Here is an 18970-nt window from a genome sequence, read left to right on the forward strand (position 1 = left end):
AACATTCACCACGGATCTCATCAGGGCTGAGAGGAAGCCTACCTTCTGGTTCACTTTGGTGGCCGCCACAGTCAGATTGTGCAGATCCTGGGGATTGCAGTCGGTTTCATTCATGCAGCAACTCGGGGGGATGCCATGCTCCAGGAAGTAGGGGCTGGTGCTCCAGTTCGTGTAGTTCTGCACACCACAGCAGCTCAGCTGTTAAGGGGGAAAGGGAAAGAACCAACGTGTGCAGATCAAAGACACTGTGGTCTCTTCCCTCACTACCCTGAGGCATTTAGAGAAACAAAGGCCAAGACCTCAGGTCAACAGGCACAGCTTTGGTGAGTAAAGGTGAGCAGAGGCTCTACTATCCATTATACTCACTGGGAGAAGGAAGAACTGAGAGAAGGAAGTTAGTCCTAGATCACATGTTGTGTCGCCCTTCTTACCACTTTCATAAAGGGAAGCGGTGGTTCTCTGGCCTGGCTCAGCATCAAAACCACCTGCGTGGCCTGGGTGCTGTTAAAGGTACAGATCAACAAAACTGGGCTTGTTGATGGGGACAGTGAGACAAAAATGGCTTCAAAAAGATCTTTTTTTAAAAAAAAATGATCTTTTTAAATCTTATAGATCACAGGATCTCTACCAATAAGTAAATGGCTTGGGGGGTAGGTGCAGGGGCGTGGGGGGAGAAGAGAAAGGAGAGAAGAAGAAGAGACAGCTGGTGTTGGTAAACTATAGCCCCCCTCCCCAGCTTTCTGCTTTTGTAAATCAAGTTTTGGGGGGACACAGCCAAGCCTGTCCCTTTACATACTATGCCTGCTTTTGTGCCACAAGAGTAGAGCGGTGTAGTTGTGACAGAGACTGATTGCATGTTCCTCAAAGCCCAAAATGGTTACTGTTTGACCCTTTCCAGAAAAGGTGTGCCAACCCCTGACATAGAGTAGTAGAGGAAATGGGGCAAAAGTAGAAATGAATTAGTGAATCTGGGTAAAAGGTATACAGCCCCTTATGCTCTTTTTGCAACTTTTCTGGTGAGTCTGAAATGTGATCAAAATACCAGAAAAAATAAAGATAAAAAATACTCCTTCTGAAGTAAAAAACAAAACATTCAAAAGAACACCCCCCCCACCCCAAACCAGGAAGCTACCCAGGTGACCCAGATGGGTCCTGAGGCTTGAGCCCCAGCACTCATCCCCCTGAGCACCCCCAGGCAGGAGACAGCTACTTCTCTCAATCTCCTCTGCAAAGCACCGGCCGCCTAGGGCAGTCTCACTCCTGCCAGACCCTCAGCTTTTCCTAGGCCCGCCGCCCACCCCCACTATGCTTCCCAAGCCGGTAGACACGCTCTCACTGGTGCTCTCCACTAAAGACACTACTTCCAGAATGCCAGCCATTTGGAGCCAATGCTAAAAACTAAGCAAGGCTGCCATACATTGACTGCTTCCTTTCCAAGGCTTCGGATTTTAAGGGCAAGCTAGCTTTCCTTGGGATACTCATAATCCATACTGATGAAAAGCAAGCTGCAGGAACTGGTCCCTCTTGACGCTAATTACCTGGATAACTGGACCCTGGACAAGTACTAGGTATAAACTTGAGGAAATGGAACTGGAGGCCAGGAATCAATAGCAAATGCTGATGGTCCAACACCCCCAGTGGCCCCTAGGTCTGAGGCCTGACATCACAGGCAGTGACCAGCCCAGTCTCCTTCCCTGGAACTTACGCTGCGCTGCACATGATCCACAGCCCGGCTCCTCTCGTCATTGCCGTTGTAATTCTGCATGGCGTCCGTGTAAGTCCTCAGGAAGGTGTCCTTGATCTGTAGAAGGCAGGGAGGAATGTGGTCCCGGTCCACCACCACCCAAATGGACTTAGATTCATACTGACTTCTACTCCCAAATGGCTCTTCTGAAAATCTCTGAATAAATGTAGGCCAGGGAGCGAATGGCCCTGTTTTCTGAGACAAAAGATCTCAGAAAGTTTGCTGAGGGATTTATTAGCTCAGGAATGTAAAAAAGGAAAATGTTTTCCTCCTCCTCAATCCAGAGGAAGAAGCCTGCCTTGTGAAATGACCCACTGATGTAGCCAGTTTCTGCAAGAGCTGGGAGAGTGAGCCCCAACATCAGGCCTGGCTTTTCTGCTTATTTTCTTCACATTGATTGATGGCCTTCTTCTGTCTCTAACTTTTACTGCCCTTGCTCTGAAGAATAGCAAAGGGCAGGTCACTAGAGGGCAGGAAGATGGATGTTGCCCTGGCCAGGAAGAGACCCCTATTCTAGCATGCAGAAGTAGGGCAAAACCAACCTGCACTGACCTGTCTTCATCGAGGCCAAAAAGAGAGGTGAAAGGACATGAACTTTCCTTGTTGCTAAGTAATTCACAAAACCCTTTCTGCTCCTCTGTGAGTACATTCAGCTGTGGGTTAACTTTCAAGCTCTGTTCCCCTGGAAACCTGCTGAAGGTGGGGTGACAGGTGTGTTACCAGGCAACTCCCCACATATGGTAGGACTGCCCCCGGTTGCCAAAATGACTCTGGAGTGGGAGGACAGCCAATGACACTAATTGCCTGGTGGGAAGCTTGGGGCGAAGTGTGGTGACTCTCTTACATAGGCATGCTCCTTGCTGAAATACTGGGTGCTCTGCCCATGGACTGCTTACAAGAGATAAATGGACATTAGTCACATAGAGCTTCTAAGCCATGGTGGGTGCTCCACTTGGCTGTTCATTTCATTTCATTGCACCTGCACTGTCTCTGCAGGGTGGGCAGGTGCACATGGAAGAGACCCTGGACCACGTTGAAGATTTCCACTGAAGAAACAAGCCCCTTGCTGGTGGGCCATGGGTGGTGTTGTAAGCCCCACCTACCACTCCTCTAAGAGTTTCAGATGCACAGAGGTGAGGTAGATAAGGGTGTCCAGGCCCTGACTATCAGGAACCATGGACTGATCCCTCCCCTCAGGGACCCCAGTCATGGCAGCATGTGGGAGGAAAGTGGGCAAGGGCTCAGCTGCATCTGGAGTTCACACATGTGCACACACACACTGGGGGCACCTCCAGGGCTGTGGAAGCCAGGACTTCATCAGGTTTTACCTGAGAAGAAGAATGTGGAACCTAATTCCAGACGCAGCACCCATACAAAATGGGCTCTAGAAGTCGGCCTTGACACCTGCACTTGTAGCTCTGGTAAGGGGAGAACCAGAGCAATGGGGAAGAGGGGCAGAAAGCACATGAGCAAGCTCCCTGGGAACGCAACTTGGCCAAGCACAGAAGCGGGGTCTGGGGCAGATCATGGCCGACTGTCCACAGCCTCATCGTGTTTTCCATGTCTATCTGGTTAGGAATTTGTATTCCTTTCTAACATATGCGTATCTAGTTCTGGTTTTACCGTGATTTATAGGGTACGATAACAGGCTGTGGGGGAGTTAGGGTCAGTACTTCATTGTAGCGCACACTCTGTCTGACCTATCACCACTGTACACATCTGACAGGGGACACCATGGTAGCTACAGACAGCATGAGGTCGTCTCGTCTCTGCCTCATTGTCTAAACAGAGCAGCCACAGGGACAGTGCAAGGGAAGAGGGTCACATGTGATCTGAGACAGTCAGCAATGTCCTTGAAACCACAGTTACGATCACAAAACTATTCAGAATTCTTTTTCTCCAGCTTCTTAAGTCTCAACTATTACATGTCAATTAGAAACAAAGTGCTGTAGGGGTTTCAGATCATGATGGCCTTCTCTCTCTCCCCCTCACCACCACATAGAGCAGCAGGGCCCCTCACTCCTGGGCTTGGCTTCTACCCCCCAGTTGGTGGGGGGTGGGGTGGGGGGCAGCCCCCAGGGCTCTGTGGAGGAGACAGGGGAGGGCAGGCTTTTTGGGAGTAATCAAGCAGTCACAGAAATCTTATTATATAGACACCCACCTGTGCCTTGCTAAAGCTGCAATTTTTTTTTAAAAGATATTATTTATTTGAGAGAGAGTGAGAGACAGCACGAGCAGGGGGTGGGGGTGGCAGAGGGAGATGTAGGCTCTCCACCAAGCAGGGAGCCCAACATAGGGCTTGATCCCAGGACCCCGGGATCAGGACCTGAGCCGAAGGCAGATGCTTCACCGACTGAGCCACCCAGGTGCCCTGAAGCTGTATTTTAAAAGGAATATTTAAACTACATTGAAGGTCACTGCTTTAAGACAAGGTGGAAAACCTTTCATGCAGGAGCCATTTCAAGGAAGAAAATGAGGATCAACAACTAAGGTGTCAAGTTTGGTGAAATTCCTGCATTTAGATTTTTCTGGGCATTTCAGCCCATATGAAAGGATGTTTCGAAAACAGCCATACCACTGGAAATGCCAGACAGCCTACATGTGGCCCCTTGTACATTTGAAGATGTTTCAAAAATCCTCCTCCCAAAGACCCTCTGAATTCTCTGCTTTGTGTATACCCACCTCATGACGAAACACAAAGCCTGAAATGCCAGCGACCAGCTCAGCCAGGAACACCAGGGACAGAAACATGGCATACTGAAAATCAAGCACATAGGGACAAAGGAGGGCACGTTAGGATCAAAAGGAGTGCTCCTTTAGGGGAGGTTACTTCTCATCACAGGGAATCACACAAATGCTCATATCCCCCAGACAAAGTTGAGAAAAAGTTTAAAAATACTCTTGTCCAGATTTCCCCACAGGAGCCTCAATATAGAAATGTGTCTATTTAATATGCATAAACGTTCTGGGCCACACATGCTGAGGAGAGCTCATCCGGAGACTCAGCTCAACCAGGAGAAATCTGGAAGGGCTTTTTATAACTCAGGTAGCCCCTATTTTTGATGTTAGAATGGTTGAGCCAGAAAGCACTCTGGGGGAAAAAAAAGGATTCTGGAGGTCACAGGTCTGCCTTGTCTGCGAATCCTTCGTATGACCTCCTTCATGATGGTCAACTGGCATCTGTGTGCACCCTTCATGTGGTTTCTGCAAGCCTAGACTAGTTCCTCCACCTTCGTACCCCTAGTGGCCCATTCAGTTTTCAAATTGTTCCCGTTGCTGGAAAGCCTTCCTTTCTCTTGGCCACAGTTGGCCTACTTGTAACTTCCACTCCTTGGTGCTGGAACCGCTTTCAGGAGATCCAACCTTGCTCCTATGCAATGGTCCTTCATATGCATGAACACAGCTATGATGTGAACCTGCTGCTTCTCTTCATTTGGGTAAATCCCTCCAGTTTTCTTGAGCACATCTCCTAAAATGGCTTCAAACCCCATTCCTTTGCAACTGTATCAAGCCCATGCTGACAGAAAGACCACAATGCACACAGGTCAACACGCTTCCTCAATATGGTGATTGGGCTTGGATGTAGCACTTAATCAAGGCAAGGGCCAGTAGGCTACTTATCTCTCTTGTTTCACACAGTGCGTAGAGTTGATAGCCTTTAAAAAGCAAGCAAGCTACACTACTAACATTGTTTGTAAGTCTCGAAAACCCTTATTGCTTCTTACTCATTTCATGCTTCCTATACTTCCCAAGTGTGTGCATGTGTGCATGCACACGCGGGTGTGCACCCGTGCCTCCTAAGTTCAGGGATAAATTACACGGTACTTAGAAGACATTAAGGGTTTCCATTTTTGTGGCTTTGAAAAGAAGATAAAAGGAAAGAGAAGTGATTCTTTTCCGACAAAGCATATGTCTTACAATCTGTTTCTTCACATCTCAAAATGAAACACAACAGTCCTGAATGTTTGGAAGGGTCCTAGGTGATGCTATAGAATTTGGATAGACTATACACGGTCGTGTTAGTTACTTATAAGTGTACATATGTGCATAGGATCATAAATTATTTTTCTTGGTTAGTGGCACATATGTTAAAAGGAGGAAATACTCGCCTAGAAGGCCAGTTTTGTTTGCGATATTAACAAAAGTCTCTACATGCACTTAAAGCACAGCCACTAAGCAAATGCGGTTGTGAGTAGAATGCCCCACGTACATGACATCTGTCTCTCAACTTGGTTGACATTCTGTCAACTCAACAGAATGCAGTGAGAAGCACATTTGACTCTAGGGAGAGTCTCACACCAGGCCTAGAATCCAGCAGAACATCCTAGGGGCAGTAAGTGTCAGGAGGCAGGTGGGAGCAAAGACATTTGACTATGTGTGGTCAGAAGGCCTCCTACATTGGAATCCTCACTTTGTTGTGGGCTCCTAAAGAAGAGGCAGCCACTCTGGGCCTCCATGAAATGGCAGTAGTTATTTTCAGTTGTTTTGCAACTAATGAGGTTAAATGAGAACCATACAATTCTAGAATGAGAGTTAATCAAGTGACTTCCGCTCTTGTCGGCCAGATCAGCAGTTTCCTGTCTCTGGGAAGTTCCCTGTTTCCAGGAGCTTCCAGAGAACAGCTGCTTCTCCTTCAGAAGGCCTTGGCCAAAAGCCTATGGGGGAAAGCTTGTACTAAATATAGGTGGTAGGGGTTGAGCTTTCTCCACATGAAAAGACTGTAGTAGAACTAGTCTTGGCTTTGGAAGGAGACGTCTAGGGGTTCTAACCCTAGTTCTCCACACACCAGTCATGTGAAGCTGGGCAGGTTATGCACCCAGTACAGCATCTAGCACATAAAAGGAACTGATGGGTTTTTAAAAGACCAAAGACAAAAACTAAACAAAACCCCCAGCAATCTTCCCCAAAGGCTCACCTGCTAGTGAGCTCCCAAGTGTTAGGGGGAGATGGCAGAGTGGTCTGAAACCAGCTTCAGCAGAGCCACAGAGAACTGTTCCAGTGTTGTAGCCCCTCTGCCATCCCCCTTTAGGTGGAGCATTTGGGCTGGAAGAAACCTTGCTGAGTTAGTCCAATGCTATTCTTTCATAAATGAGGACAGTGGCCCAAAGAGGTTACTTCCCTGCCGCTAAAGACCTAAGCCAGGCCTCCTCCCTTCTTGTTTGGACACAGGGATTCTTAGCCATCTTTCTTTTCTATGCCTCTGAAGTAAATTCTCCCCTTGCCACTCAGTGAACTAAACGGGAGGGTCTCAACCCCTGTTGTACAATCGAATCCCGTAGAGAGCCTTTGGAGAGTGTGATGCCAGGGCCCTGCAGCCACGGATTCTGGTTTAGCCGGCTGGAGGTGGGACCCTGGCAAAGGAGTTTTTAAAAAGCTGCCCAGGTGATTTAAGCAGGCATGCAGAGTTGAGGACTAGACCAAAAGAAATCCTAAGTCTTGTAAGAAGTCCTGGAAGGGCAGACTCTGGGTGCTAGCGTCGAGTGGCAGGTGACAGCAGCAGAAATGCCTCCATGTGGCTTCACTATGGCTTTTCCATCAACCCAGAAGAATCAGTGCTGGCCAGAGCATTGACCTCCTGCATGGTCTGCAGGACAGAAGTGTCCAGATCAAACACTCCCTCCATGAAGTTGTCAAGAGACTCATCAGTGCCACTTTGGAAGGTGGTTCCTTTGGAGTGAGTCACCTGCACACTTGTATCAGTCACTCGAGGGGAGTAAATGTCACCATAACCTAGGGCTAAACCAGGAAGTAGAGGCAACACAGCACTGAGGGACCCTCCACTCTCCCCTTTCACAAAATGAGGCCTCTGAAAGAAATCTCTTTAAACAGAATGTTCTTTTGAGGAGAGGCCCTTGCTACATCTATAAAATCTTTCAATGTTAATGCTCATTAAAGAAGAGCATGAGCAGTGAGTGGACAATTAGGCAATGAGTCTACCAAAAATTAAGAATTGTGGTAACAGCCTTGCAACAGCCTGCCCCTTACCCTTTGGGAAACATCACACCATGTGTGCTCTATTACAGTAAAGGTGCCAAGCACTGGGCCCAGTAGCCACCATTTGGCACTGCATCAACCCTTCCTTGAGTGAGGGAGCTCTGGCTTAGCTCAACTCCCATAGCACTGAGCCAGGGTGTGCAGGTTCAAAGAAGAGTGTGCCCACACAGCCAAGCATGGCCAAGTTCAAGGAGGCAGAAAGTATTTCTCCAGTGGGAACTGGAAGCTGAAAGGCTGCTTATGGTCAGGATGCTGCCTTGCCCACCAAAGCTGTGCATTACATACCTGAAGAGCTTTCTAAGAAAGAATTCAAAACTGGGCCAAGGCATCTTGCCATGAAGATACAGATGGCTTCTTGCAACCACAGGCCACTGCTTTGTCACCACCTACCCCAAGGGACCAGAACTGGATTTTTTGTGCCAGGCTGTGTTTGGGGTTATTTGGCCCTCTAAAGGATTAAAAGGTGGATTAGGCAAGAGTCTGGACTAAAATTAGAGTCAAGGCATATTGACTTGTGTGGGGCTTTTGGAAGGGCCATGCTGCTTTCATGTGATCGATATTTTTTTTCAAAAAGTAGTTGAAAGAGCAGTATTGTGCTGTGACAGACTCACCAGTTTCAGCATCCACGGGCTACCACGGCAGGTTGCGAAGCATCCAAATAGGCCAAAGACCACAATGGTGGTGCCAGTTCCAATGAGCACATAGGGAGCATTTGTGGAGTTCTCAGCAATCAGGGAGATGTAGGTGCCCAGAGTAAGTTTGCCCCAGACTCCAACGGCCAGCAGGATCACCCCAGTGATCTGAAAAGGGATGGCGGGGGAGAAGAAACAGTGAAACTGTGAAGGTGAGAATCGATATTGTGATGTGGCCTGGATCTGAAGACTCATGTTCCCGTGGGCAAGTGGCACTTGCTGCAGGAGTCCCGAAGCTGCGGGGAGTGGCAGAGGCCAGTCATTCAAGCCATCAGAGGGTAAAGACACTTTGGTTTTGTACAATTAGATCTGGCCCTTATGCAAAACCATATGTGGCTATCCTATGGATTGAAAGTCTAGCCGACAACAAGGAACCTTTTTTTTTTTAAAGCTGTCTTTTTAAAAATGCATGTTAATACAGGTCTGAGAGCCCTCCCAGGCCCGGTCAGAGAGCTGCCGCCCGATGCTGAGCTGGGCATAATGCCAATAAGAATGTCGGCTGTCCTCTTCAATGCCACATGTAGATACAGTACATTTTAAGGATGTTTTGCATGATAGTTTATGGAACAGGATGATTTCCTTTCACTATTATAACAAAAATCTCTACAAAAGCAAAAATTCAAAATATCTTTTTTTTAAATTTTTTTTTAATTTTTATTTATTTATGTTAGTCACAGAGAGAGAGAGAGAGAGAGGCAGAGACATAGGCAGAGGGAGAGGGAGAAACAGGCTCCATGCACCGGGAGCCCGACATGGGACTCGATCCCGGGTCTCCAGGATCGCGCCCTGGGCCAAAGGCAGGCGCCAAACCGCTGCGCCACCCAGGGATCCCCTCAAAATATCTTTGAATCCCTATCAATATACTACCTTATTTACAGTGCTTTATTCAATATAAAACAACAGAAGAATCTGAATCACTCCTGGAATTAGCCGTAATGCGATTTGGCAAATCCTGCTGATAGGTCCAAAGGAAATCCCCACAGCATGTCTAAACTTCAGACCCTTGCATCAGTCAGACCCTGACTTTAGGGGACAGACTTGGGGCTACAAGCTATGCCTTGCCCTCCATCCCATGCAGGCTACATGACCCAGCGGCAGACTTTGTGTCTCTACTTCCCTGGCTGGTCCCTCTTTCAGTTTGCCAATAGCTAAGCAACTCATTCAAATGGACATCCCTCTAACTGCCACCTCTTCTGACATCTCATGAGTCTTGAAAGAAACCTGGATGTCCAAGGGAGCCCTTCCGCAGCTCTGCCCCACCCTATGGCCCAATGTCCTATCCCAGATGCCTCAGCTTCCTGTTCAGCCTGGCTATCCAAATGAGGAGGCATAATGAGAAATAGGAGCAAAACAAGATGATACACATCAATATTCACCCTTGCCAAGGTCTCCCCTGTCCATCAACACACTGTCCTAAATATGTGCTACAAGAGGAACCAAATGGCAGGGCCAGTGAAGATGCCTGGGCCTCTCTCCTGTACACTCTGAAAAGCCCCGCAGTCTGGAGCCACCAAGCTCCACCATCAGATTGTTTCTCTGTGCAGGGCGCTCCACCCATGTGGAGGAAGGGATCAGTGGGAAAAGCATGAGCTTGTTGATATTCCCATGACCCCACCCCAGTTACCTCTCTACTCTGTAGGGCCATCTGCGAAAGATACAATTAAAGCTTTACATCAAGGATGCCTGGGTGGCTCAGTGGTTGAGCATCTGCCTTTGGCTCAGGGTGTGATCCTGGGGTCCTGGGATCGAGTCCTACATAGGGCTCCCAACAGGGAGCCTGCTTCTCCCTCTGCCTATGTCTCTGCCTGTCTCTGTGTGTTATGAATAAACAAATTTAAAAAAAAAAAGTTTTTCATCAGAAAAAGATTGAGGGACCAGTGCTAGTTTCATAAGGGGAAGGTGAATGAATGTGATACAATCTTGAGGAGATAGCATTTGACCCTAATATTTGGGAGAAGGTGGCCCAGTGGAGGTCTGCCTGCCTTTGAAAAGTTCCTATGGGGGTTGGCCTCAATGAGTTAAGAAAACCAAGACCTGGATGCTGCCAAGAGTTTCAAGTCCTCTGCTGCCACCTGGTGGCTGCTCAAGAAAAGTAGCTCCCTTGAACAGCCTCTCTTGCCATATGGAAGCATAAAATGGAAACATAACATGCCTTTCATCCACCAGAAGCAAAATAGAAGATTCAACTCTCCACTCATTAGGGAAAGGAACGCAGTGAACACTGGGGAGGAAAGAGAGTGCCTGGTCTATCTTTTATGACTCAATGCGTAGCATGGTGCCAGGCACAGAGGAAACATTAAATGCGCACCAATGAACATACATTTCACTTCTCTGGGTCTTTGAAACCTCTACCTCTTTAAAAGAGTCTTCAAATGTCATATACTTAAAAAACTTCTTCATTGGGTGGATGTTGTGAGGGGCCCTAAAATGGAACCAAAGAAAAACTTCTTCCCCTACTTCCCACTTCTACCATTATCTGCCTAATGCTATAATGTCACAAGGTCAACGTACTGAACAAAACCAAGAATTCAATTAAGCCAAGCACTGTTTAGGCTGAATATACATCTCATCTACAGACTTGCTCTTTCAGGTGACTGACTCCCCCGTCCCCTGCCTTGCTCGCCCAGAGACTCAGTAACACTTAGGACATATGCTGAGTAGCTGTATTGCACACACTGATGCCAGTTGTCATTGGGATGCAGTGGCTTTAGTGACCCAAGATAAGAGTCTGACGGCTTAGGTTTCTGTGACCAGTCATTTCATAAAGTTCACTTACCACCATAACAAATATTATGTGCAGTACGTTCAAAGTTAACACACATCCAGATTTTAAGGCTAATGTGTATTCACATTTTGATTCCCATTTCCTCCTTTCAAAAAGTCATTTTTCTGAACACCACCACTGCTTTGCATAGCACAGCCCTCTCATGCAAAGCACAAAACCTGTAACATCCACTTTTTAAAATGTTCATAAAATGTAAATTACACTAAAATTAGAATACTATTTTTGCAGACCTTAAAGGTGCCTCTTAAAGCCTCTTAAAGCTTGCCAGCAGAAGCAAAGAAACACAACACTGTGGATACCACATTGCATGGGAGAAAAGCCATCCAGTATCTTGGTCTTGACCAAGCCAAGTCAGCCTCTAAGGAACTCTTTCTCCTAATGATGTGGAGACTGGACCCCATTAGAACCTATCTGCTGGGAATCTAAGAACAGCCCAGAGAGAAAAGGCCTTCTCCAATGCTGCTCTTCTCACATTCAGAGATCCCTGATGGACCAACTCTGCATTTGGAAGCCTGAACCCCACATATGCAAGGCATTTTGCACACATTGAACCCACCTCTGCAGCCTCATCTCTCTCGCCCTCTTTATGCACTCTATGTAGTTCCAGTAAAACCAGGCTGTTCTCTGTATTTCCTGTGCTATCTTACTTCTCAGCCTTTGCTCACGACGATCCCAGCTAGACTTCTTCCCCTTCCTATCACTACCTGTCTATATCCTAAACTCGTACGGCATACCATACCCACTCCTCACAGCCTCCTTACACAGAACTTACTCTGTAGTATGCCCCTGTCATGCAGTGCCCTATCCCCATCCCATGTACCTCCAGGACTGCAACCCCCTTGAGGGCAGGAGCTGTGCATCATGCACATGGTCAATGTCCAGTACATGTCTGCTGAGTGAAATGAATAAACACCTGATTGTAGATGTGAGAAGGAGAAAGAATTTTCTTATTAGCTATCTATCTGCTATACTCTCTGAATCTCTGTGAGGAACCTGCCAATCCAAGCAGGCATTGTAGTCTGGGGAAATCACGATGCTAAGGACAAAGACAAAGAACTGATCGGGACAAGGGAAAGGAGGTTGGGCTGCAGTGCGCCCTACGGTGATAGAAACCACAGTGGGTGGTGGTAGTGGTGGTGGACTTGGGGCAAGTACTGGATGGAACTGCCAGGCAGTTGAAGGAACAAAAAAAAAAACCCACAAGCTAAGGGCTGAAATCCATAAAACAAGCTCATGCTTTCTCTCATTTTGTCTACTATAATAACACTTTTCAGCAAAGGTAAGAAACATACAAAGATCAGCCAAAGTCAAAAGTCATTGTTAGGGCAGCCCGGGTGGCTCAGTGGTTTAGTGCCGCCTTCAGCCCAGGGCATGATCCTGGAGACCCGGGATTGAGTCCCACATCGGGCTCCCTGCATGGAGCCTGCTTCTCCCTCTGCCTGTGTCTCTGCCTCTCTCTCTCTCTCTCTCTCTCATAAATAAATAAAATCTTTTTTTAAAAAAGTCATTGTTATCTGTGTGATTTTCTTCTTGGTTCCTTCCAACACGCATGTGCACACACATGCTCACCCCTACGTGTACCTTTACAAGCACCCACAGGGTGACAAGCAAGGCACGGGTCCCTTTGACACATCTCTTCTGCTTTTGGTCACAATGAGGAGGCTCAGGGCTCACCAAAGCAATTTTGTATCTGAGCTCCTCAGAGCCCTGCAATTTCTAAACCAATCGGTGTGGTCACTGGGTTTAGCTTTCTCATGGAAGTTTTGCTTCTTTCCCAGAAGGCTCCATTAACAAGCAGCAAACAGTGTGGCTGAAGACGGGACAAAGCAGAGCTTACAGTTCAGAGCCCACATGAGTGGCCTAGGTAAGGTGCCGCTCTCATGTCAACCACAAGCTGGGAGCGCAGGCCCGCCAGCAGTAGGTAGGCTGAGGCTCAGAGTCTCATTGCATTCCCGGCTGCTCGACATTTTCTGTGTGCTTCCTCTGCAGCTCAGAATACATGGGCAGCAGAGTGCCTCCGGCTACTTCTAATTTGGGCTTGGTGAGGAGGCTGAAAAAGCTATAATGGTAGCATCAGAACAAGTAGATCAGAACTAGAAAATGAGATGGCTCACATTACCTTAAAATCACATTGAAAGGCTCTACAGGTAGGATGGGGGCCAATATACCACGGGGTGTCCAAAATGTCCTGGAAGAGACATCCTGAGGTTTGTTTTCATCCTGAAGTGAATACTGGGGAAGCAGGAGCTGAGATCAGTACTGTCCTTTGCCCCCCTGCCAACCAGGTCAACACAGCTAATGCTGGGAAAGCTCTCTACGGTCCCTGCAGCATCCTGGTCCTCAGCGAGGAGCCAGAGAAACGGTGCTTCTATCTTTCCCACATGCCTGTGGGCATTTCACTGGAACCCACTGCCTCCTCTGCACAAAGACCACAGCAGCAGCTCCTCTCATGCCCATGAAAGGCTGTCCCAGGTTTGGGTCTGACAGAGCCAAATCCATGTATTCTTTATTTCCTTAATTGCATAAGATATGAAGTATGCACCTGTGTCACCATTGGCATAATGTGTATCTGTTCTTATAGGTGGGGCTGATGAACCCATGTATTATGCAATTAAAGGAAAAAAAAAAGACCATGAAAAGCTGAATTATAGAAACACAAGCTCTCTTGAAGGCACCCCATCCTAAGAAGCCATATGGGATAGAAGGCACAGGAACTAAAACCAGCCTAAAGAAACACACAGAAAAAACTGTAGGCCGAAATCTCAGCCAGACGGCATGGTAGGTGAAGCCACAGATCAATCATCCCAGAGGCTTCCAGGTTCATTCACCCCTGGTGACTCCACGCAGAGGCACTGTGAAAAGTTCTTCCTCAACTCCAATTCTCTAACTCAGAAGAAGCACAGGACACGGAAACTCCATACATATCATAATTAAAATAAGTACAATTAAATAATTAAAGTAGTCATGAAAGCATTAAAATACGGGGTCCTCAGCAGTCAGATTTTAAGCAGCAGCCAGAAACTATTCTTTCTGCCCACTCTTACTTGAAGTGTGATGCTGAGGAGACTGCGGGGCAGGGTGCTTTGCCCAGTGCTCTGACCTGATTTTGTACACAGGGATAATAAGGCAACCAGAAAGGCAGACAAACCAGCAAGCTTCCACCACGTCGCGGTTTTCTCTTTGAACTTGAAGAAGTAAGAGTGTGAATCTGTTACATTTACAACTTAAGATCTTATTACAATTTTTTTGTGAAAATACTGCACTGGACTAAGAGGCAGAATTTATTGGGGTTTTCTAGTAATCCTGAGAACCCACTCCAGATGAGGAGCAGGAGAGGAGCCAGTATTTTTTAAAGGTAGGTGAAGGGAAGAGCTCTGGGCTGGGAGTTAGAATCCTAGGGCTTCAGTTGCAGTTTATTACAAATTAGCTGTGTGACTCTGGGCAGATCACCTAACCCTTCTGGGCCTCTGTTACCTCTTCTGTAAGATCAGCAGGTGGAAAACACTGATTTCCAGTGCCTCCCTCCAGCTCTAACATTCTGATACAACAAATCAGAATCTCCAACTTGACATGCTTATTCACTCTGAAATCTATTTAGGGATGTGCCCACTGGGAAAATAAGCACTAGAAAGTTTATTAGGTCCTTCCTGTGACTGACAAACTGTCGGCAGTGGGAGTAGGAAAGTCGGCTCGGCTCTGGACTCACTGCCCACTGTTCTGCCAGCTTCCTGAGGTGACAACTGGCTGCTGGGAAAGAGAAGGAAAGAAATGCCCAGGGGGTCAGGCATTGCAGTTTTACACAGGTGCTCAAAAATTCGTTAGGTCACTAGCTTAACAACAAGCTTTACTTCTTATACGAAGATGACATGTCATCTTAAGAGCAATAAGACATATGCTTTGAGCTGCTTCTTTCTAGGAGACTATGTTAGCCAACCCAACCTTTTTGCTCTCTTGCCTTTGTGGCTATGGAAGAGAGCACATGTTACAGGACAGGGAGATTAGCATGATCATTAAAAGGGGACATGGAAATTGAGAAGAGGGAGAGAATTGATATGATCTTAAACACAGATTGTCTAAAACTGAGTTTGAGGGCACCTGGGTGGCTCAGGGGTTGAGTGTCTGCTTTTGGCTCAGGTCATGATCCCAAGGTCCTGGGATCAAGTCCTGCATTGGGCTCCCCGTGGGGAGCCTGCTTCTCCTTCTGCCTGCATCTCTGCCTCTCTCTGTGTGTCTCATGAATAGAAAGATAGAATCTTAAAAAAAAAAAAAAAAAAGGAAACAACTGAGTTTGAGAACCATTAGGAAACCCAGAGACTGTCTGGTCCTGGCCCTGTTTTCTATTGTGTTTCACATGACCAAAGGCACTCAGAAGGGAACATTCAGAAGGTGCTCATGGATGTGAGGCCACAGTTTGGGAATGAGTCAGAGATGCAGGTGAGGGCCGAGGCCGGAAGTGACAGTCAAGGGAAAGAGGTGTCTCAGGAAACAAGCAGAGGACGGACAGGGCTAAGGCTTGAGGAAGATAGTCACTAGAATGTCGGGGGATGATGCTGGAATTTGGGGAACAGTGAGGAGATGCGGCAGAACCGAGTGGACAAGTCTATGAAGGTGGCTGCCAACAGGAGAAGTAGGAGACACGCAAAGAAAGAGACTTGTTTTTCTCCTAAAGACTTACTGGAAACAAAAGGCCAGTGCAGTTGGGCTCCAGGTATGCCAATGGGCAGACAGGGTACTCTTTATTTATATATCCAGTAAAGCCCACTACAACTGTGTTTTACATTTGAATATTATTCATCCCGCAGCCAATTCATAGAATTCAAATTCCAGGAGCTAGGGCATGAGCCCAGAGTGATTTGTCAAAAACTCTAGCTTCTATTTGGATTTTACCAGTGAGCGGCCAGGATCTGATGTGCACACTGTCTAACAGATCATACATAGATGCTTCTGAAAATATGAAAAGGGCTTTGAACAGCACTATGAAAAGCTAAGGAATTCCGGCTCCTGCTGTGGGCTCACCACAGGCCTTTCTTCACATGTGTAGTAGAGCAGCTGACCGTGTCATAGGAAATGGCTCCAGGGATGCTTTAAGTCTATCAAACAATGCTTCCGTCCTCCCAGATGTCTTAAATATGCAACCACCAGCTTGCACCCATCATGTTGCAGATGTGCCTTCGTTCCTCATCTGTGAAATGACAGGCCTGGCCCCATAACATCTATAGGAGACCTTCCTGTGCTCAAGTTTTTATGTGTTTCTTTGAGTTTCCCAGTGGTCCTCAGAGGGGCCAAGATCAAGCCCAACTGTTCCCTAGGATGCAGACCTAGGCGTTCACCAAGGGCCTGTGCTGGCTGGGCTTTGTACTCAGCCTGGGGGAGTCTATCTGGGGAGGGGCTCAAGAGGTGGCTGATTGGACACTGAATCATCTCTAATGTCCTAAAGGCCCAAGAAGCAGTAGAAATTGATCAATATTTGGCAGTACTTGCTGAATCAAAAACTGGGTCTGAACATGGTGGAGACATTGGAAATAGACCTCTCACAGAAAGTCAGGGCTACACAGTTGCTCAAATCATAATCAAGACCACTTTACGCAAATAGCCTTTCACTACTTGAATTACTAAATGCCTTCAAATGAGCCCAATCGGTTCTACCTTCTACTTAATTCCATTATTCAACAAAGGGTCACAGAAATTTCCAAATATGTTATTAGGGACTCTGCAAATCCTACTAGGAAACGAGAAAGAATGGGCAGCCTTGAATTGGTTTTGCATTTCCTGTCTATCACCCTAAAAGATTCTGGACTTTGGGTCTCCTCCCTCTTAAATAAAGTCCATAAAGAAAGGCTCCCAGAAGCAAAAGAGAATTTCAGCCTGTGTTTATTAGGACATTGAAAAATGTCCCATTATATCCAGGAGAAAATTTTAAGGGCAGCTTATTCTGAGTTTCTCAGCATTACTTTTCATCTAAGTATTGCTGAGTTCTCCTTGAGAAGGTTCAAAATAGGACTTAGGTTTTTGATTTACACCAACAGGGAGCATTGTTATAATTTCAAGCCTCTAAGAGCATGTAAAAGAAAGAAGTGAACAAACCAGAGGTTAAGACTGTTGGGCCATAGTTCACACTTCTGGTTTCTCTGATGACCCAGATATATAAATAGATGGCGTAAAGGTGAATGCCTACTAAGAATTGGGGCAGCAAAGCCACTTATGGGGAGATTTGGGTACTTAGAAATCAGGACCAGCTGTAGTGGCTACAGTGACAGGAGTTTAATGTCTGGGGGATTCCCTCTATGCCACATGTCTTCCATGGAACCCCCAAGTTGACTTCACTCATATTTTTAAGATCTGTTGGCCTGGCTGACACACACACAGAGTCAGGTGAGTGCCAGGAGCACCAACGAACAGCCTTATCACTGTCGTTAGCAGGTGGACAAGCAACTGAAGGAAGTGCCGTGGGGAGAAACCACTTCCTTGGCTTCCCCTCCTCAGGTGACCTAGGAGCGGACCAGTGCTGTGAAAAGATGTATCAGATTCCACACTAATAAGAAGAGCTATTTTAAAAGGAGATCATGTCAGGGTAAGCTTATAAACAAGAGCTACGACCGTATTATTAATGCCCGTTGACAGAAGGTTTCTGCTGACTGCACGTTTATCCTGCCCTGCATTGTTAATTGTGAGCATATCAAGATTTGAAGAGTCTTGTGGGAGGAAAGAAGGTCCTTTATCTCCTCCGTATCCACCAAAGCCTCACCCGCATCCTGTGCCCGATCTTCCAAGACAACAGGTCATTCAGAAATTCCGTCCTGAAGCGCATTTAATAGAATCACTGCTTGTCTGAGTATGATTCTCAATTTTCAATTTGAAAGCCACTCACTGTGCCCATGATGAGCACAGGGTGGGAGCTCAATAATGCACAGTGAATCTTACTGGCAATCTCTCGTCTTCAAATTCAGCTCCCTTCCAGTAGCCATGTTCTTGGGGGCTACAGGATAGGAATGAATGTGGATAAACTAGTCCTATCAGTGATTCCATACATGTGAACTGAAATGCCAATCTGTGACTGAATAGCACATGTCTCCCATGATTATGTTGTTGAACAGATTTAGCTTTCCAGGGGTTCCATTATTTGCAAAAGGGAAAACTTTCTTTGCATCATTTCTATATACAATCATCATCTTCAAAATACCAAAAACAAGCCCATCATCCTCCATGTATACTTATACCTCATACAAACATGCATAAACAGGATGAGATTAGAACATAGTGAGGTGATCCCTGAAGGCCTGTGCTCGATCTGGCTATGTGTTGATGGGGGCTGTAGGGGTGGGATGTTTAGGGGAGCTCATGTCTCTTTTCAGATGAACTTGGCATTGATTAGGGCCAAAAAGAGGGCCTATAATTAGATGAGTAAAACAACCTGTGGAGGAAACACACAAGCAGCACTGAATAACCAGATTCTTACAAATAGTAAGGTGGTCTTCTTTCAGTGATCCTAAATTTATCCTGAGATCATTTAAGGGGGAAAAAAAACCCTCACTTCTATTAGCGATTTTTTAAAAAAGATTTTATTTATTTATTCATGAGAGACAGAGAGAGAAAGGCAGAGACACAGGCAGAGAGAAAAGCAGGCTCCATGCAGGGAGGCCTATGCGGGACTAAATCCTGGGACCCCAGGATCATGCCCTGGGCCGAAGGCAGATGCCCAACTGCTGAGCCACCCAGGCTTCCCTTCTATTAGTGATTTAATTAACTTTCCTTTCA

The 18970-nt window shown here is 46.7% G+C and overlaps 1 protein-coding gene across 2 annotated transcripts in view; it reads right to left on the bottom strand.

The window, feature by feature from the left end:
- TSPAN7 (tetraspanin 7) overlaps positions 1-18970 on the bottom strand; it is a 128217-nt gene that overhangs the window by 15086 nt on the left and 94161 nt on the right. For both annotated transcript variants that reach the window (XM_077889481.1, XM_077889482.1), the window contains 4 exons: positions 8350-8538; positions 4427-4501; positions 1706-1801; positions 43-198 (listed from right to left, as the gene is read on the bottom strand). In XM_077889481.1, coding sequence (XP_077745607.1) covers positions 43-198; positions 1706-1801; positions 4427-4501; positions 8350-8538 — 516 coding nt within the window. The remainder of the gene's footprint in view (positions 1-42; positions 199-1705; positions 1802-4426; positions 4502-8349; positions 8539-18970) is intronic.

Source organism: Canis aureus, chromosome X, assembly GCF_053574225.1.
Source record: "Canis aureus isolate CA01 chromosome X, VMU_Caureus_v.1.0, whole genome shotgun sequence".
Classification (NCBI taxonomy): Eukaryota; Metazoa; Chordata; class Mammalia; order Carnivora; family Canidae; genus Canis; species Canis aureus.